This window comes from Telmatherina bonti (assembly GCF_933228915.1).
Source record: "Telmatherina bonti genome assembly, chromosome: 4".
Taxonomy (NCBI): Eukaryota; Metazoa; Chordata; class Actinopteri; order Atheriniformes; family Telmatherinidae; genus Telmatherina; species Telmatherina bonti.
The window spans coordinates 11643942-11665732 of record NC_136622.1 but is presented as its reverse complement, the minus strand read 5'-3'; the positions used below and the strand labels follow the sequence as shown (position 1 = coordinate 11665732).

The window sequence follows — 21791 nt, the reverse complement described above, 5'->3', positions numbered from 1 at the left end:
ATATGTTTAACATCATAGCAGCTTTTTACATGACAATACACGAATTCAAAACTTTATTTTAAAGAGAATAATTGGCTTTTACATAAGATACATCACATATTAATGAATGCACTTAGTGTGTTACACGCATAAAGTGCATAGTTGCTGCCACTGTAGAACAACTGAGTATAGATGGTTAGCTGGCTAACTGAATAAAATACACACTAGTCACCCTTCAGCAATGAGTCTGGTCAAAATGTCTATGTACCAATGAATCTCAGATATGAACCTGAGAACTAGTTTTGAATTAGAGGATACAGATCCCCTCCTTCATAGTTTAGTCTCCTCCCTCTGTAGTTTGCTGCCTTTTTGCCTTCATGGTCATCCCAGCCTCATGGATAGCCCACTGCAGAGCAGCTCCAGCTGGCACCTTAGTAAAGCCCTCCTGTGTGATGTTGTCTATCTTCAGGTAACACCCTGGTCGGTGCAGTGCGACTCCATGAAGGTGGGAGAATAGCAGCGGAAGGTCTCTCGTCAGCGTGTAATGAGATACCAGTCTTAGCTCAGTTGGGATGTCTGTTTCCTCAGAATACTCAAAGATGGCTGACATGTATTTGGACAGATCCTGGCCTCTGGCTTTGGCTTGGCCCACCTCTTCTCCAATCAGATGGATGACTGCTTCAGAACTGTAGGCATTAGAGCTTAAGTTGAGTACATCTTCATCATCCCCCTCTGGATCTGGAGTTACAGGTCTTTGCTTTAACCCCGGAGAACATATCACCAAGACAAAATTGTTTTCTCGAATCTGCCGACAGTGCCAAGCCATACTGCCCTCTTCAGCTACACTCATAAAATCCCAAAGGTCCAGGCACACCTGAGAAGACACACAACAAAACGATCCAATAAAAAACTGAATAAGCCATAAACTAAATGAAGCAAATGTTGCAGAAATGACAGAACAGCCTCCAGTGGTGTCCAGCACCTGAGTGGCCATATGCTGCTGTATGAAGGCTCCTAACTGCATGACCGCTTTAACATGAGAGGGGCCATCATTGTTACTGTAGCAGATCAGAAGACGAGGAGGAGTCAGCTTGTGTCCAGGTAATGACACCATTTCCTCCTGAGTCCCGCTCTCTTCGTGTTGCCAAACGATATCTAAAAACAAGAGAATAAAAAAACATGTGATATCATATCACGTCTGGTCATGGAAAAGTATTTGTCAAAAAGCATAAAAAGTAACAATGTGATAATATTCTAAATTCTGCAAGCCTTAAGTAATGGAAAATGTGATGTTACGCAGTTTGGTTTCCATTAGCACCTTGTTTTAAGTCAAGTTTTTTCTGATGCAACTTGGGTCTCCAACAGATGAGAGCTGCCAGAAACAGCCCAAGGAGGACGACCACAAGCAGACTCACAGTGAGCACCACCGCCAAGGAGGGGGCGACAGAAGAACCCTCTGAGGATGGAGAATTTTTCATTAAACAACATAGCAATATTACACATTAAAGAAATAACTGAACTTACCAGCATTGTCTCTTATAAGATAGTTTGTGTAGTTTGTGGGTTTCACACAAATGCATTACAAAAGTAAACGAATATTCCCGGCTGCAACCTGGAGAATGGGGCGGGCCTGGATATTGGGTGGAGTTGGATGTTAAATGGGCACGGTTAAGGTTAGGATTAGTGCATAGACTGTGTATAAAAAGATGGAGGTAAGCCTCCATGACGTCACCCATAGGTTTCTGAAGAGCTGAATTGAAGCTCAGTGGTAGTTCCTACCGTCGCCATCTTGGCAGAGGAATTTGTGTTTTCTCGCCCGGAAAATACAAATATGGGCAAAGAGGTGGAGCTGAGAGGGGGGCTGTGAACGTCATGGTGGATGATTGACATCGAGTGAACTCCGAGCAGCCTGTAGCTAAGAGCTAACCGAGCTAACCTGGAGATAATAGGAGCTAACCAGCTAATGGAGGTAAGCGGGCTAAAGATAGTTCTACGTTCTTCTGACTTGAAGCGGGAGATCAGGTACCTGTCAATCAAAAGGACACCCCCCCTAAATATGCCGAACTTTGAGATTAAATGACTTTAAAACGGGCGAGTTAGAAAAAAATTCACTCCCCCCACAGTTGTCATGAAGGTAAACCTGACCTATTAACGGAAAATGGATTTTTAAACCAGGCTGTAAACATGTTTATTTCTGCTGTGAAGTTGGTCTTTTTAACATGGGAGTCAATGAGGATTTGCTCTGTTTTGCAGCCCCTAGTGGATGAAGGGGGAACTGCAGTTTTATCCACATAAGCTTCACTTTAAAACTGTCCGAGGCTCTGTTCATCTTTCATATATGGTCTGTGGGTTAGAATCAGGGTTAGGGTTAATTCAAATCCAAAATGTTGAGGGGATGGGGTTGGACATCCGACCCCGCCTCATTCTTCAGTCTGCAGCCAAGACCCTCTCAAGTAAACAGCAACTTCAAAACACTGAAATACCTGTGCTTACATGACAACAAAGAAGCTTTATTAATGAACAATCTCTTTTAAATCTGGCGACTCTCATCACACATCTTTTAAAACTGATGTTTTTCTCGCTCATCTTCCTGCCTCTTCAGTCAGAACTGTGAAGCTGACAAAAAGGTGCATTTCAACTAACAGAACTAAGAATATAAAAGCCGCGGGGTGTTTTTATAGAAGCTAAAAGATTATTCCAGTCTAAGGTCTGTTGCATTTCAGGTGAGGTCTGAAGTTCAGGGTAGATGAGACAAATGGTGCTTGCTGCTGGACTCGTAGCACTGCCATGTCGAGCACACGCTAAAACCAGGAGGTCCACTTAATTTGTAATAATTAAGAACCTATGGACTTTGCACACATCCGTGTCTTGGAACTTAACTGCTGTGATCTGTTACATTAACTGTGATCAGTCAGATGAGGTAAAATCACATGATTCCAATGCCAATACTTTGGCTATACACAGTAGAGGTAGTGGCACTCATAGTGAAAGCCTCATCAAGATTCATCTGACTTCATTTAACTCAAAATCTGTCCGTGTTCAATGTTTCTGTGAGGTATTTTGTGTTTTTATTAGCAACTTTTGGATTTAACCGCTTTGATGTCACAGCTAGCTACTGCTAGGCTGCTGATTTAACCCCTGACCCATGAAGCGCACGTGTTGATATGTCCTAAACCCCACAACTGCCATTGCTGTATCACTGTTACATAACAGTATGGATGATTAACTAAATAAACAGCAAAATGAGATGTATAGATTAGTTTCCCACTGTGAAGAGAGATGCGAGAGCATCTTGCTAATCGCATGATTACATGACCTGACTCCTATTTCCTCTAAATGTTACCAGAATTTAGAACATGCACGTCACGCTGGGTATCTGTGGGTTATAACTCCACAGCAAAACGCTTGGCAACTAATGTATTATTATGGTAAACCAGAAGCAATAAAACAGTCTTTCCTACCTTTGTGGTTGCTCCTGACATGAACATTAAATGTTTTCCTCACAGCATCCACTTCATTAGCTGCTATCTGTAACACAAGCAAAAGTTTAAGCACTAAAGTTCCTCCATGACACTGGAAATTATAGCTTGATGAAATAATGATCCAGCTGAGGGGCATCTAGACATACAGACTGTAAACCCGACAAACCTGACGCTGACTTTTTTTTAAATCTCACTTACAGAATTTTAGAGTAGTAGTAGCAGAAGTGTTCACTCTCCTGACGGTGTGTTCAGACCAAACGCGTTTTGAACGTCAAGAGCGGCAGGTTTCCATGTAAAGTCTATGGAGAGGCGCGGCAAGGGGGCGTCGAGCTTTCACGCGTCGCGTTTTGAGCATTTTGGGCGTCGGCGTAACGCGCGTCAAAAGCCAGAGATGGACAAAGCTGAATTTTGGCCGCTCGACGCGGGGCGTCAACCAATCAGAGCGATCAGCTCGCAGCTCCTGGAGGATCCCTGTGGTGAACCCAGACAAGGGGCTGAGGTGCGATTACTCCGTGCAATGTTTAGGATAACCATTCCTTGCTAAAAAGCAAAATGTTACTGATTTGGCAGGATACGTTGCCTAGCAACGCTTTGTTTGGGGACGGCGGCGGCTCTCCGCTGAGTGCGGCTCTTGTTGCATTAACACTGACTATTACTGCCCTACGACGACGTCTTCTAGCTTTATTTATTAAATAAAACCATGCCACCTCTCTACTGAATCCGCCATCATTCAAACTGACCGGAAGGAAAGCGCCGCCTCCCTCCTCTCTTTTCCGCCGCGTTTGCCGCTCGCTCCAGACAAGCGGCAGACGCGGCAGGAGCGTTGGGAGCGTTTCGGGCGTCGGTGCACATTAGTGGCAGTTTAGTGACCAGTTTGATCTGAACACACCGTCAGTACTTTTTTTTTTTTTTTTCTCTAATGTTTCTTATTTTTGTTGCTTTAAAACCACAACTCTAAGTGGTTTTTAAGAGAGGTGTTTTGTTTCTGCATCTATACATCTAGCTCATATTTTTCTGAGTATTCCTGAGTGTAAATATGTTTTTTCAGTTTCTGTCAGTTTCAACAGAAGCCGAGAGCGGCTTTGCTTGACTAATATTCTTTTATCCTGAAATAATGAGTTATTTTCTCATCTTTCTTGTGATAACGGCATGATTCATCTCGTTGTCTCGAGAAAATAGTTTGTTTTCAACTTTTTTAACAAGAGGGCTCAAAAGTAAGAGGTTACTCCCTGATCTGAACACTAACAGCCCTGAAGAAATCTTACAGCGGCAGACTGCTTGTATTGCAGGTTCTTTATTCCTGCAGCAGATAAACTGGAAACCAACACTGCTCCCAGTACACCACAAATACTGTGCCAATCTCACAGTCCAAAGACATGCCGTTGGCTCTCTTTTAAGTTTCCTTTCCAGAGTTGTCAGAGTAATTCATGATGTAGGCTAATTGTAGGTAGATTGGCTTAAACGACATAAGTACACTGTAATTTGCTTTGTTTTAATGAGTCAGACTTGCTCCTTGTAACAGTCTGCGGTGCAAATTCAATCAGAGCAAAGCAATCTGGTCATAAAAGCAAAAAGATTTAGGTGAATGGCAATAAAGGTGACAAAGTCTGTGGCTTTACCGAAAAAATGACCTTATTGGCAATTTAATGATTTTATATTGTATTTCTATAGAAATACAGTACCAGGCAAAGGTTCTGACACAGTTTCCCAAGGATTCCAATGGGAAATATTTTCCAAACTTTTGGTTGGTAGTGCATATTAATATTAGTACACCTTCAATTCCTTCGCTAGTCCTCTTGTCACCTCACATACTTCAGTCAAATAAAAAATAACTTGTGTCTTTCTTTTTCAGTCTTATTTTTATGAAATATTCCACCATATGGATGTTTCACAACCAGGAATTGTGTCATCCTCCATGCGAAAGTAATCCAGTGTCACGAGAAAGCAAGTGATGGACGTGTTTGTCTACTTGCTTTAATGTAAAAGTTGAAATTTGTTAAATGGCAATGTATGTTCAAGAAAAACAAGTTTTTTTTTAAAAATCTTACAAACCATGCATTTTCTAATCTCTCTTTTTCTATCTCTCTCTCTATCTATCCATCTATCTATCTATCTGTATACATATATATATATATATATATATATATATATATATATATATATATATATATATATATATATATATATATATATATATATAGTTCCAAACAATAACCAATTAAAAGTTAATTAAGTGCAGAACAATGTTTCAGGTAGCTTTAATCAATACCCTCTCTCACCCTGCACCCGATTGTGAAGGAGAAAATCAGCACTAAACATTGTTATGTAGCAAAAGAACAACATTGCCATGCATGGCTGGAAGATGGACATGGTACAATTTCTATTTTTCTTCTCAAAAAATTGTAATCCGTCACAGGTGAGAAATTTATTTAATATTACCTCACAAGTGTAGTTGGTTTCCTCTTGAAGTCCACTCAGCTGGTAGCTGTGGTGAGTTCTGTTTGTGGAGGAATTCTAAAGAAGTAAAACAGAAGTTAATCCAGTTAGTTATCCAGTTAGAGAAAAGATCTGTCTGCAATTATGTCCCCTGTAGAACCGCAGCTTGAAATCAGGCCACTTTTAAACACTCGGTTTGAAGCCGAAACATTTAGACTAGTTTATCTTACACATGGAATAGACGGTTCTGAACACTTTGCAATATGTGAATCCTTTATTCTATTTAGGAGGTCAGACTAATAACAGCTATTTGGTATATAACATGATTTATTCCACATTTTGTTCCAAACTTTAGGCCACTTTTAAAGATACTGTACAGCTCGATTCAATTCAATTCAATTCAATTCAATTCAATTCAATTCAATTATATCTAATCGTAATCTAATTGAAACTAATTCATATTAAGATCTGCATGAGTGCAGTTTATAAGGATCGTGTTCATACAGGTCAGTTCAGAAAAAGTAACTACCTTGCTGAGGAAACCAAACTGAATCAAGGCGAGTTTATGTCATAATCTAGTCCAGATCAGGTCTACATGTTGTATTTCGGTTAGGCAGGAGGTGGACAACACAAGAATGCTTTGAAACAGGATTTTAATTTAGTTAGAAGGTTTAAAAAAAACTTTAGCAAGGAAACTTTTGATTGATTTTTTAAAATCTGCTTTTAATCTTATTTACTCCCATATTTTAGCAGAGAAAGGATCATGTTTCATGGTCATGACTCTAATGGGGCTGATGGACTGGAGCTGAACACTCTCAGCAGGTCGGGGTCACTCTGGTATTCTCTGATGTCCTCCTCTATCCCCCATTTATTCATTTTGTGCACCAATGACTGCTGCAGCCAGCATCCATATTGTCACCCTGCTGATGTCATCCTGTTCATCTTGAGCTCATGAAAACATGGCGATCCTTGTTATTTCATCTCTAGCTATACGATCTATATCACACTGGGCTAAGTGCCAGCTTTGTCACAATCACCGCGCCATAATACGGTTTTACACTTCGGAGCCACAGTAAGGTGAAGTCAGAGACACAAGCCGGACTGCTCATGTCAGATCCACACCAAGAGTTCAGATTGTTTCCTTTTGGATGCAGAAATCTGCTGCAAAAAATGGATAAAAAACATTGTGAAAGATTCCCAGATCACTGCTGCGGTTAGACTGTAAAAACCTGCAGTGGAGTTAACGGCTAACCCCCCTGCTGTTAACCTGATGTATAGTCATGTGTATGTTTTGTCAAATTCTTACAGGCTGTAAAACTAATTTCCTCTGGACGATGATTCTTCACTATTTAACCTAAACTTGGTCTAAGATGGTCTAAAGCTATGGAAGTAAATCTGTTCCACCAGATTTTGAATTTTATCAGCCTTTGAATTTCAAGCACCATCATTTTATGCAGTGAATTAATATGTCTGAATTTTGCTGATCTGAACTAAATGCTTCAGTTTTTGTAATCGTTTAATTTTTGCTACAATATTTTCAAAGTTTTAAAATTCAAGACTCAAAAGTCAAAGGTAAAAAGTTCAAAGGAAAAACATTCGTTAAAATTTGCCGTCAGAAAATCTGTTCCATTGGGATAAAATTCAGGATAAAATCGAACTGGTATTCAAAAATCAAAAGGAAAGTTTTTTTCCTTTGAATTTTTTAACTTCGAATTTTGAGTCTTGAATTTTAAAACTCTGAAAACATAGTAGCAAAAATAAACGATTAGAAATCGTTAATTCGGATTAACAACATTCAGATATGTTACTTCGCTTGGTGCTTAAAATTCAAAGGTTTATAAAATTCATAACCTGGTGGAACAGATTTACTTCCATATAAAACTCCCAACAGACTGTAGCTGTTAAACAACCCTTTTCTTCTACAAACCAGATGCCAACTTCAGCGTTTAGCAGGCTGTAAAACCAAAAGACTGCTCAATAAGTGATGACTGTTCTCAGTTTACAAGTCAGAGGAGGAGGATGCGTGCCATAAACAAGAACATTACGTTTACCACTTCCAGCTGACTTAAGTTCAGTCTGATTAAATGAAATGCTCCTGGGTCTTTCACCTAAGAGGCAGCGGCAGCTGTTGCCATTGTTGAGTCAAAGTAGCACATTACGCATATTTTGTTCCTGGAATAAAAACAGCACAACACAACACTGTGAAAAAAAAGGAAAGTACTCACAGGAGTTATGTCTGTGTATCTGTTCATGCCGTTTGCATAACACAGTGAGAAGTAACTTCGGATTCCCAGGTCTGGAGGAGCCAGGTTAAAGGTCACGGTGATGACAGTTCCTTCCTGCTGAACCTCAATGTATTTGGGGTACCAGTCTGCAACCAACCCATAGAACACACACACACACACACACACACACACACACACACACACACACACACACACACACACACACACACACACACACATGTAAAGCTGACCTTCATATCAGATTCAGGTAAATGAGAGCAATGAGAAGCTTCTCTCACCTTGTTTGCAGTGCTCAAAACCTTTTTTCTCTGCACATGCTGCAAATATACATGCAACCATAAAGTCAAAACTGTTTGGATTCCATACGTGAAGAAAAGTGCAGACAAGATGAGACGTCATATGTACTACATCAGAAAAAACCCAGCAGACACCAGGAATGAAGTTCAGATTCTCCGCTGTGCTGAGAACTTTACGAGGTCTTACTGCGAGTAGAAAAGATCTTGCTGCGGTAGAACTTTTCCCACTCCTCGGGCACAGGCAGAGCCATGACTGTAACAGCATACTGGGCTCCAAGGGGGAGGCCGGGGAATGGGTCTGACTTGTATACCTGCAAGGTGTAGCGACAGTACTGGATTTAAACAGTAATATTGATATAATTTAAACCCAGACTTCAGACTTTTATGAGCTGATGTAAAAGTTGCAGATCAGTCTACAGCATGATGGACCTCACTGCTTCTGGGTCCAGTAACGGCAGATCAACAGGAAAGTTTGAAGTGTGTTTTTTAAAGTATGTTTTTACTACTTGTGACACATTAATTTGACATTAAACAAATAGAAATAGAAGTTGCAGAGTTAGACCATTGTAACCAGTAAGGGTTTTAGGAACCGATTATCAAAAACCAAGGTTACACTTTAGCACTAATGTCCTCTCATTATGTTCTTTGGTCCAGGCTGATCTCTTCTTCTTTGTTTCTTTTGAGCCATATTGCACTGACTGCTGAAATGTTTCTCCTGCTCGCCTCCTTTAGGAAGCACTGATGTGACTCAGCGCCAGTTAACGGCTGTTTTCTGAGTCTTTCTGTAGAGTAAGTGAGTCTCATGCTTCCTGTCCTGGGATGGTCCTCTAGAGAGCTACAATCCTTGCTCCAGTGAAGTTAGTGCGTGTGTAAAAGGGAAATAGAAACAGAACACAATGATGTGTCAATCCTTTTTAGCATATGTTCAATTGGATACACAACAAAGACTCCGTATTTAACGTTATTGGATTTTTTTTGTTTTTGTTTTTAGTAATCATTTATTTATTTTGAATTTGATGCCTGCAACACGTTCCAAAAAAGCTGAAGAAGGCTGTGTTTACTACAGTGTTACATCACCCTTCTCTTTCCCTCTCCTGCTTGATGTGCAGCTGAAGTTGCTCAACAGTTCACCGTCGTATTTTATGCCTCCTAATGTGCAGCACATTTTCACACTTTCAGCGGGAGACAGGCATGCAGGCAGACCGGTCTATTACCTACACGCTTTCACTATGAAGCCACGCAGAATGAGGCTTGGCGTTGTCTTGCTGATATAAGCATGTCCCTGAAAATGACCTGGCTCGGATGCAGCATGTTGTTCCGAAACCTGACCTTGAACTTTGGCCTGCTAACAATCTGGACAGTTTGAACCTTTTGTTTTTGCAGTGAGTTCAATGGAATATGAGTTAAAAGCATTTTGCGAATCATTGTATTCTGCTTTTATTTCCATTTCGCACAATGTCCCAACTCAACTGGAATTGTGGTTGTTGCTGCACGGCCAGTCGTGGCAGCTTTCACTGCAACACTGAAAATGTTTTTTACAGCAGCAGTTTCTGTCTGTGCGTGAACAGTTTTCCCCTCATGCTTAGCTGAGGGGATTTTGAAACCTTGAGCTTTTTTTTGTTATTTTAAGAGACACATTTATTTCCCTGGTTTGGCTTCTTTTTTTTCCTTCATTTAAGTTCTTGATATTTAATGAGACTAATTCCTTTCCCTTCCAGTGAAATGTTGATCGTCGGCAGGATGATCTTGGAGTGACATCCTGTACATTGTTAATCTCTAACCATATCTTTGGAGCCAAGAATCCATCTGCAAATTTCTGATGTTGTGTTTTGCGGTACTGATCCAGAACATTGTTTCTCTCTGCGCAGCTCCTCTGTTAGGGTCATACTAGTCGAGGCGTTGCTGCAAAATACAACATTACACCACTCTGGAGTCTGAAATCCATCCAAGTCATCTTATGACATTCAGGCTTAAAATTCAGCCTGAAGTGTTTCCACTAATATGTTGTAAATTGTGCAAATGATGGTATTATGAAGATTATGACATAATATCGCTGAACATATCTGGAAAGTGCATGACTGGTTCAAATACGTGAAAAATAGAAGTTTAAATTTAAGCATTTCTGCACTGAAAGTCATGTGAGCTTTCACTATGACACAATCATACCACACACATAGTGGTCTGTAGATGAAACAAGTGATGCTCTTTCTAACCTTTTGGGCATGTGAAGCTGGGAGGGAGACGTTACGGTGGAAGAGAAATAGCTGACAGGCAACACGGGAACCTCCCAAAGCCTGAAGAGTCACCTGAAAGCCTCGTAGGAAGGCGATGCCTGCAGCATACACAACAAAGACAGAGACACAGCAGCGTATAAAAACAGCCGATCTCCAAGCATCTTCTCAACGGTTCATATAAAAACCGCTTGCTTTTCAGTGCAACAGATGTTTCAGAGCTTTGCATGTTCCCTGCAGATATCTGGAAAATAAAAAGTTTCACATGTGTGCACAATTATGTGCTTAACACCTTTTTTTAAAAAAAGCTCTATGTTTGGCCGAAGATTTGACTCTACTTGAAATAAAAACAAACTGAAGTCAGAAAAACAGTGGTTTGGTAAGAATTGCCCCTTGTTAAAAAGCTCAGTAAACCCATTTACTGGGTGAAAATAGAGGATTTTCTTACATAACTGACAAGATTATGCTCAAACAATGGCTCATTAGCCTGTAGCGTCTATAAACGAAAGACTTAAATCAAATCAAATCAAACTTTATTTGTATGGCACTTTTCATACAAAAGCATATCAAAGTGCTTAACAGCATAAAAATTAAAAACAGCTTCATACTTAAATACACACACACAAGTCACCCACACACACATACATCCCAACCCTTCCCCTGATTATTAATGCCAAAATAAATAAAAAACTAAGAACTTCAGGGTTCTCTCATCTGTGTCTGGCTTGACACTGCTGCAAGGAAACGACATCTAGGGAGTCCGTCTGTGTCAGGAGCCGCCCCAAGAATGACCAACAGAGACGCCGCCACAGGGAACGCCCAGGCCGGGGCAGGCCGGGGTCCACACCACAGCCATATGGCTGCAGTGTAGGAACCATACCTACACCCCCGGCAGGATGACCCCCACCACAACGACCCAGTCGGTCAAACAGGTGCAGCCCACAACACGGAGGATTCCCATGAGGAAGAAGAAACACTGGAGCTAAAAGGTTAAAAAGATCAGATAAAGGCACACAAGATAAAATAAATAAATCAATAATTCTGTCAAACAATAATTAGAACAATAAGATTAAACCTTAATAATATGTAGATACATAAAAAATACATAAAATATGTCATAAAATTAGGTAAGACAATGATATCTAAAAAATAAAAAATGAATTAAAAAATGAAAAAAATACATAAAATAAATGTATTTATTTAAAAGTAAATAAATAAACAGAAAAATAAATAAGAAAAGAAGAGAAATTCAAATAAAAGCTAAACTAAAAAGGGGGGTCTTGAGCCTCTTTTTTAAAAACATCTACAGTCTCTGCGACCCTGAGATTAAAACCTTCTGAGAAGTCAAAGAGATCCCGTTTGTTTGAACTCTTGCATTTGTATCACATTTAAATTCACATTTGTCCTCATCACATGCAGCATTTGATGACATGGACATTTCCCCCCTAATGGAGAATATCATAAAGACTCAAAGTAAAACAGGAAAATCTCTGTCTCCATGAAATTAATGAAACATACCGTAGTAACTCGGCTTCCAGGAAACAACAATGGTGTCCGATTCGAGGTTTGGCTCAGGGACAAACTCTACCTTCACATCGTCTGGTGCTTGGACGTAGTGCTGGCAGATTTTAGGGTCGTCCCGTAGCAGCTGCAAACACGGCCATGGAATACAACCTGAGGAGGAATAACATCAACATCATCATGAAGTATTTCAGATCTTCTTGCTAAGCTAAAATAATAAAGGTAAAATTAAACAGGTGGTTTAAGGAAGACCGGTTATCACAAATGCATCAGTTACATCTCTGTGAGAAGCAGCTGGTTTCCGTGCATTGAAACAATGTCAATGTCTGTTGAATTATTTTTCCTGGTTGCAGAATGCAGCTGAGGTTTGAGGAATTGCACTGGAACTTCTTATTTGTGCTTCATGCTTTGAAAATCAAATAAAAATGTGCAGAGCATTCGTTTGCCAGTTCTGCAAAGCAGAAATTTACACTTAAGCCACGCAGGAAACATCAAAATGTTTGAGGAACATTGATTTTGTCTTTGAAGTTTCAGCGGAATTAGTCACACACACGTTTTGACCTCAACTTACTTCCAAAGTTTGGGTTGAAACCCAAAGCTTCTTTCAGATCATCTCCGGTTACTCTGCAGTAATCACATGCAGGTCTGCCCTGCAGAGGAGAGCACGATGGGGGAAGTTAGACAGTGGCCTGTGATTTGTTCAGACACGTCATGGATATATAGCTTCAGTCGCCAACATATATTCACAGTAGCAGTCAAAAGTTTGGACACACTGAATCATTTGACTGTTATTTTACACACCAGAAAAGACATTAAAGTCAACTGTGTTGCCATTCCCGTCGTCACTGTGCAAAATAGTAGGGGTGGTTGGTTTTGACGGGAGCACCGTTTCAGATGTAAACACAAGAAGACAAACATGTGTACACAATGTTAAAGTACTTACCTGTCGTGCAGTCCCTGCTGCACCTGAGGCCACTGGATCCTCTCAGAGAGAAAAACATGTTCTTGTCTGGAGGAATGTCTCAGTACGTCTTACACGCTGTACCTTTGCTTTTTTTTTGTTGTTGTTTGTTTTTCATTTATAAACCTTTAATAAGTCCGTCTTTGACCAATCTAAATCTTTTAAACTCGACCTGGTCTGAATAACTTGAGATCCCCAAAACATAAAACATAAAAATGTCCCTTTTGTCATTTCAGAAATAGTTTTAACAGATCTTAATGAAAGGTTTCATACATCAAAAGAGTCTTTCCTGTATTTCTGGTATAATCTCGTCCAGATGTGACCCGTCATTTTGTTGTGGCTTTGAACTGGACCTGGTCTAAAGTGATCCAGATCTCACTGTGACATTGAGATGAATTGGAAGTCAGCTTCAGCGCTGAGAGATAATCTGTCTTGCATGTTAACATTTGAACAGTCATAAAGTAAGTTATTGGGGTTTTTTTTGTCAGAGAGTAATTGAGCATAATTAAATGCATACTCCGACACCTCTGGGTTGCACAATGTTTTAGTTTCACAGAATGTATCACAAACCCCCAAAACACCGATATCTAAAGCGAACCAGCTGCTCATACCCCAGCTTTGCTCCACAGGGACATGGAAAAATGGCCATATTTCTTTCAGATGGAATGTCTTCGACAATCAGCCAAACACCAATCAGCAAAGGGTCTTAGTTTTCCCAACATCTGTGCCCACTTACGTATACATTTCGTATATCCTATATCAATCTTGACAGCACCGTCAAACTTCAATTTAGAAAATTATGAGGCCACAACTCATAGAAGATGTGCCAGATTCTGAGTCTTCACCATGTAATGCTCCATTGCTAATGTGTTGTGTTCAATTTCTGTGTGGGAAAGACAGTTATTACAAGTAGTTAACGGTATGTATTAAAGCACTTCTTCCATGACATCTCGGCAATTAGCAGCCACAATGTGCAAAGTAAAGCTTCATACAAAGAACTCTCCTCGATCTTTGACAAGCATGTTGTGGAAAATACTTATTGCAGAACATATATGATGCAGCTAAGTGGAATAAACACAACATGAAGCCGGTCTTCTTTGTATTTTTGTGACCTCTAGCACATATATAGAAGCATAGTTCATTTCGGGGACAGCAGGGTCAAGCCGGTCAGAAGCTGCGGGTGGATGGAGGTGTAGGTGGTTGTGGTGGCAGGGTGAGAGAAGGATTGTGGTCAGGTGTATGTTTTTAATGTTCCAAAATGGTCTTTTTGTAAAGCATATTGTGCTACTTTTTGTATGAAAAGTGATTTATAAATAAAAATTGATTTGTCAATATCTGTATATATGTACATATATACATATATATATATATATATATATATATATATATATATATATATATATATATATATATATATATATATATATATATATATGTATACATATATATATATATATATATATATATATATATATATATGTATACATATATATATATATATGTATACATATATATATATACATATATACATATATATATACATATATATACATATATGTATATATATATACATATATGTATATATATACATATATGTATATATATGTATATATATATATATATATATATATATACATATATATATATATACATATATATATATATATATATATATATATATATACATATATGTATATATATATATATACATATATGTATATATATATACATATATATATATATATATATATATATACATATATGTATATATATATATATATATATATATATATATATATATACATATATGTATATATATATATATATATATACATATATATATATATATATATATATATATATATACATATATGTATATATATATATATATATATATATATATATATATATACATATATGTATATATATATATATATATATACATATATATATATATATATATATATATATATATACATATATGCATATATATATATATATATATATATATATATATATATATATATATATATATATATATATATATATATATATATATATATATATATATATATGTATACAAATGTGAAGCAGCAGTTTAACAAACCACGGTGGGAACATTTTCAGACTAGAAGAAAAACTTGCTCTACTGTTTAGTATCTGATACTTTTACATGAAACGTTGCAGTAGTGGAAACAAAGAATCACTTTCTCACCGCTTTACTGTTCATTTGAGCAGTTTTTAAAGTGATGTGAAAATAAACCCCAACTTGACTGTTTCTCTGGTCCAGTCCAGGGATCCGGTCTAAAGCAGAGATAAAACTCAACCTCCGATGTGAAACCTGTCATGGTTTGTGTTTATCTTGGGTCTTTAGCTATCGTTTCCTGTTTTTATTTGGAAGCATTGTGTCTTGTTTCCTCTGTACCAGTTCATAGTTTTCACCTGGAGTTGAGTGATTTCATCTGTATCTTCTTCTTTGTCGACATTTATAGCCTCGGTTTCAGTTCAATGTTGCTGGATCATTACACGAGTCTCCTGGTGTTGTTTTCTGTTAGCCTCCTGGGTTCACTGCCTTCAGTTTTCTCACATTGAAAGTCTAGTTTCTGCATCTCTGGCTCCAGTCTCCACATTCTGGGTCCACACCCCCATCGCTTTCATGACAAAACACAGGAATGCTTTGGAATCTGTTTGACGAAGACTAAACCAAAATCAGAAGCAATGTGAAAAACTGAAATACACTCCATCGTTCAACATCTTCACCTCCTTCAGCAGCATGAATGTGAATAAAAATTTTCTCTCATGTCCACATTTTAAGCAGGTTGAAGTCTGAACTTTGCATTAGGGCAACATTGTGATACTTATTCTCCTATAGATTTGCTGCTGAGCTTCGACTGAGAGAGGCTCTCATTTAACTCCAGAATACTTTGTGTTTATGCCGTGTGGCCATGTTCACACTACAGAGAAGATTCTCCTTCACCTATAAAAACAAGATGTGCCCGTTTGGTCTTTGTTAACTGTTAAGTCTTGTAATTACACAGTGTGTGATGTTGAGTCAGACACCTGCTAATGATCATATGAGTTATTATTAAGTCCTGATACACGTTTAGTAGGACTGTGACCATATGCTTTTGCCTGGGTTCGATTCGATTCAGATTTTTTGGGTGATTCCATTCAAATTACGATTCTCACAATTTTTTTATATTGCATATTTTTGTAAATTAAAAACAAAAAAAATGTGTAAAGCTTTTTTTTTTTGCTCGTCATTTTTCTTGATTTCAATTAGGAAAAAACAACACAGTAACCAGACCATCATTCTGCTGCTATGTCCAAGGAGACAAGTAAAAAGATCAATAAAAATGACAAAAATTTTATAATGGATTTTTTTTTTAAGAAAAAAAAAAGATTTTTCAACAACAACAACAACAAAAAAAATCTATTTTAAAATTGTGAAGCAAAAAAATCCATTTTTTTTAAAAATTTGATTTTCCCACTCCTAATGATTAGAGTTGAAAGGTTTATTTTGTTATAGCTACGGTTTATTCACTTATCCTTTAGTTTTTATTATAACCTTTTCAGGTGTATTCCTTTATTGAAAGGGTCTGAGAGGTTTGCAACACTTCTCCCATTACTTACAACTCACCTTGCAGGACTAACAGGTGGAGACAGCACTAGAAGAAGAATGAACATATCTCCCTCAGGCATAATTGCTCAATTAAACACTTGCACGCAAGCCAGTAAGGGATCGTAAGGGACTCAGGTTGTGACCATGACTCACGAGGCAGCAGTCAACAAACATGAATGCATGAAAATCAAAGGCGCCAACACACTGTGGAACTAAAGAAATGTTCCAGGTATTGCCAAATAAATGATCCACAGTGACTTTATGTTAATGCCAAGTTGGCTACAATGTGTTCACTTGTTATCAAAGCTGGGATCAGATCAGTCTGTAGCACATTGTTTGGTTACTTGGGGCTTTTATTTAACTTGGAAGACTACAAGACAATCCAGAATCAGACTCACATACAGAATTTTTTGATCAGCCCTCCTCTGAAAAAAACCACCTTATGTAAGAATTATTGTTGGTGTGAAAAAATACTTTGCACCTGTCCGGTTTTTCTGACCAGACGGATAAATGATCCAACTGTAACATTCAGAGGTTTCTCCGTGATGTCAAGATCATTTTAGGTCATTTAGGAAAGTTATGATTTTAATGGAATTCTGTGTGATGAAGGCAGACTTAAAGCAAGCCAAAAAAAAAACATCTCAGAATTTTTGTGCTTTTCCTCCTTGTTTACTTTAATTTAAGGAACTGGAGCCGTCTGTTACTGAACTGTAGCGAACCTGTGGTTCTGCACGACTCCGTAACGATTAACAAATGAAAAAAAAAAAAAGATGAGAGAAAGATTTTACAGATTCTTTAAAAACAAAAGGAAAGAGGAAAAGGAAAGAAAACAATGTAGCATTTAGCAAGATGGACTGGGTCAAACTTGTACTACATTAGAGCTGTTTCTCTGTACAACAGCCAGAACGTACCTGCAGCAACATCATGCCTAATAGCAGGGCACACGTCCCATGAATTATAACCTTGCTTACCTGTAATATCTTATAAGGTGGAGCCTCACATCTTGAGTAGCCTCAAATATCAAGGTGTTTGTTACCAAACCCCATAGAAAAAATAAGCCATCTTACCTGTCGGATACATTCCAGACTGCAGTCCTGAGGAGAGATGGCTACATCCGATTCATCAGCCTGATCAAGATCCCAAAGCAGGCACAAAACTATAGCCACCCTCCACATGCTGCTGCAGTCCGTATGAAATGATCCAGAAAACGTGCGTGCACACGGTGGCTGTGGGAAGCCACTGCTGGGTGTAAAGCCTAATGCTGGAATGCTTTTACTTGTGTGACACATAGTGAGATAAATCTGAGAGGAAAGAGAAAGACAAGGAGGGGAGTGGTATCCTGAGGCTACAGGTGGAGGCACAGTCAGCAAGACATGCTGTACATGTTTGACTGGATGTCTGTAAGATGAATTCATTTTAACCTTCACGTTGTTTTCACATCAAAAGTGACCTGAAACTGAAAACAACTTAAGAGTTTTACAGACTTAATTTTTTTTTTCTTGTTTTTACAAAAGTGATCCCAACATTAGACAAGTTGCATTTATTAATATTTCCATGGGGGCTGTAAACCATCTGGGAACACAGATAGTAGGTGTACCATCACCTTTCCACCAACCCTCTTACACAACTTTCCAAGATCAATCTCAAATACAGCCATTAAGGCATCGCGCGACCATCTCTGAATTGACTCTAAATGTGCTACAGTTAATGGGATTCTAGCTTCATGTGCTCTGTGTGCTTCTGGGTGGCTATTGGCTTCTGTCTCCGGCATGGGGGGCTTGCATGTAAGCTCTGCTGTCTACTGGAGAGAGGCTTGGACATCCATGCGCTAAAGTGAACAAAACAAAAAATGTCCACAGACCGACTCATTCTCATCATCAAACTCTGGATCTTGTTCTGACACATGGCATCAAAAGTGACCAACTACCAGTTTTTCCGCATAACCCTGTTCTGTCTGCTCGTTTTTTTTTTTTAATAACTTGAGAGTTTACTTTATCTGACTACACAAGGGCTGAGAAGAAAATTCATTGTATTTGATGTTTGTCAGATAGTGTTGTTAACAAATTTAAGAAGTCTATTTCAGCAGTATTTCCTACAATGGCACTTGACAGGAAACACCCATCCGAGCTTTACTCCAACACAAGTTGATGAATGCATTGCTAGAATGACAGCTTTAATGCGTATAACACTAGATAATGTTGCCCCTCTAAAGAAAAAGAGAACCACTCAGAAGAAGCGGGCCCCGTGGTTTAATTCCCAGCTTCAAGCCGGACATCAAGACGTTTGGAAAGAAAATGGCGTTCATCTGGCTTAGAAGAGTGTCGCATAGTCTGGGAAGAAACTTCAATAGTGTACAAAAAAGCCTTGCGTGTGGCTAGAACAGCTTATTATTCATCATTGATAGAGAAGAACAAGAACAAGAACAACCCCAGGTTTCTTTTCAGCACTGTAACCAGACTAAGAGCCATAGTGCTGTTGAGCCATCTATTCCTTTCAACCTCAGCTGTGATGACTTTATGAGTTTCTTTGTAAACAAAATAGTTTCTATCAGGAAGGAAACCAGTAATAACCTTAACACCACTAATTCTATTTCATCTGCAGCAGCCTTAGAGACGTCTTTAGAAGCTGATTTTCATTTGGACCGTTTCTTGCCTGTACAGCTCTCCGAGTTAACCAACATAATAGTTTCATCTAAACCTTCAACCTGTGTTTTAGACCCCATCCCAACCAGATTATTCAAGGAAATATGTTTCATCTGTACTGGACCTTATCAATTCATCTCTATTAATAGGATATGTACCTCAATATTCTAAGACAGCTGTAATTAAACCATTGCTTAAAAAACAACTTTGGATCCAGGAGTTTGAGCTAATTATAGACCAATATCTAATCTCCCCTTCTGGTCTAAAATTCTTGAGAAAACAGTTTCAACACAACTATGTGCCTATCTGCGCAGAAACAATCTGTTTGAAGAGTTTCAGTCAGGATTTAGAGCTCATCATAGTACAGAGACAGCACTGGTGAAAGTCACTAATGATCTTCTCATGGCCTCAGATAAAGGACTTCTGTCTGTACTCATTCTTTTAGATCTCAGTGCTGCATTCGACACCATTAATCACAATATACTGCTACAGAGGCTGGAACATGTTATTTGGATTAAAGGGACCGCATTAGGCTGGTTCCAGTCATATTTATCTGATAGATTTCAGTTTGTAAATGTAAATGATGAGTCTTCCTCACACACCAAGGTAAGTTATGGAGTTCCTCAAGGTTCTGTACTTGGACCAATACTTTTCACATTATACATGCTTCCCTTAGGAAATATCCTCAGGCAGCATGGTATAAATTTTCATTGCTATGCGGATGACACTCAGATCTACCTCTCCATGAAGCCAGATGAAACCAATCAGTTTCTTAAATTACAAAGATGTCTTACAGACATCAAGACCTGGATGACTCTGAATTTTCTCCTTTTAAACTCAGACAAGACAGAGGTCGTTATCTTCGGGCCTGAAAAACTTACAACAAAATGATCCAGTTATGTCATTAATCTGGATGGCATTAATCTGGCATCCAGTACCACTGTGAGAAATCTTGGAGTCATTATTGACCAGGACTTGTCTTTTAACTCACATTTAAAACAGGTTTCTAGAACCGCTTTCTTCCTCCTAAGTAATATTGCAAAAAATTAGGGGCATCTTGTCTCAGAAAGATGCAAAAAAATTAGTCCATGCCTTTATTACTTCCAGACTGGATTACTGCAATTCATTATTTATGGGTTGTCCCAAATATGCCCTGAAAAGTCTCCAGCTGATCCACTCTCAGACTGCAGGTTTGCTGGTGGTTCCTAGAGTCTCAAAGAGTACTATGGGAGGAAGAGCCTTTAGCTATCAGGCTCCTCTCTTATGAAACCAGCTCCCACCGTGGGTTCGGTAGGCAGACTCCCTCCACACCTTTAAGATCGAGCTGAAAACCTTCCTTTTCCATAATTCTTATAGTTAGGATATGAGCATCTCCTGAGCTACATGTACGGGACCCAACTGTCCAGGTTATGTTCATTGCTCTGATAGTTATGGGTAGTCTAGCCAACCATTACTTATGTAGCAATGGGGATGTTACCTGATGCACTGAGAAGTACCTCGCTCTATTTCTCTAATGTATTAATGTATAAATATAGGCCAATATTTGCCGTCTCTAACTTATTTCTCCTTTTTTCCGCAGGTCTTCCTGAATAAGTGCAATTGTACATGTTGATCGTCTTTCCTGTCCTCTCCACCCCAACCAGTCGAGGCAGATGACTGCCCTCCCTGAGCCGGGTTCTGCTGGAGGTTTTCTTCCTGTTAAAGGGGAGTTTTTTCCTTCCCACTGTCGCCGCGTGCAGCTCAGGATGGGGGATTGGATCGAAGTCATGACTCGATGCAATCAGTTGGTTTCTATTATAGGATATGTATGAATTGGCTCGAAATGATGTGGATGTTGATTTGTGTATGTAAAGTGCCCTGTGACAACATTGTTGTGAAGTGGCGCTATACAAATAAAGGTCATCAGTTGCATTAAAGTAGCTGGAATTTGTGCGAATGTGTAAGAAGATATTGATATATCGAATTATTGCAATATTTTGTGTGACAATATGATAGTGATATTCGAAAGCACTGTATCGATTAGACCAAACAACTGATCTTTACTGATAAGGCAGACTTTCATTTCTTTGTTCATCTTGTACATAAGCATCAATGTTTTTATTTATTCTGCAGTGAAAAGTAGATCCTCTGTTCTTATTCAGTAAGATGATGTCAAGCATGCAACAGTGTTCAGTATTTAATACTAGTACAGAAAAATTGCAATTGTCTTGCTTACAGCATCCCGATATATCGTAATATATCGTATTAGTGGCCCGTATTGTGGTACATATCGTATCGCCAGCTTCTTGCTGGAGTTTCAACAGGGTGGCCAGGCGCTCCCTTAGAGATGGGGCGAGAAGCTCGGGCATCCGGGAGGGGCTCAGAGTAGAGCCGCT

At 38.8% G+C, this 21791-nt stretch overlaps 1 protein-coding gene across 1 annotated transcript; it reads right to left on the bottom strand.

The window, feature by feature from the left end:
• Positions 1 to 31: 31 nt before the first annotated feature.
• LOC306755380 (interleukin-17 receptor D) lies at positions 32 to 18431 on the bottom strand (the record flags this gene model as incomplete). The annotated part of the gene is made up of 13 exons (XM_079239744.1): positions 32 to 853; positions 962 to 1134; positions 1298 to 1435; positions 3441 to 3507; positions 5901 to 5975; positions 8123 to 8268; positions 8422 to 8460; positions 8627 to 8750; positions 10653 to 10771; positions 12189 to 12344; positions 12763 to 12841; positions 17842 to 18075; positions 18372 to 18431. The coding sequence occupies 13 exons, from the start codon at positions 18429 to 18431 to the stop codon at positions 317 to 319; spliced, it is 1947 nt and encodes a 648-aa protein (XP_079095870.1). The 3' UTR covers positions 32 to 316.
• Positions 18432 to 21791: the final 3360 nt, after the last annotated feature.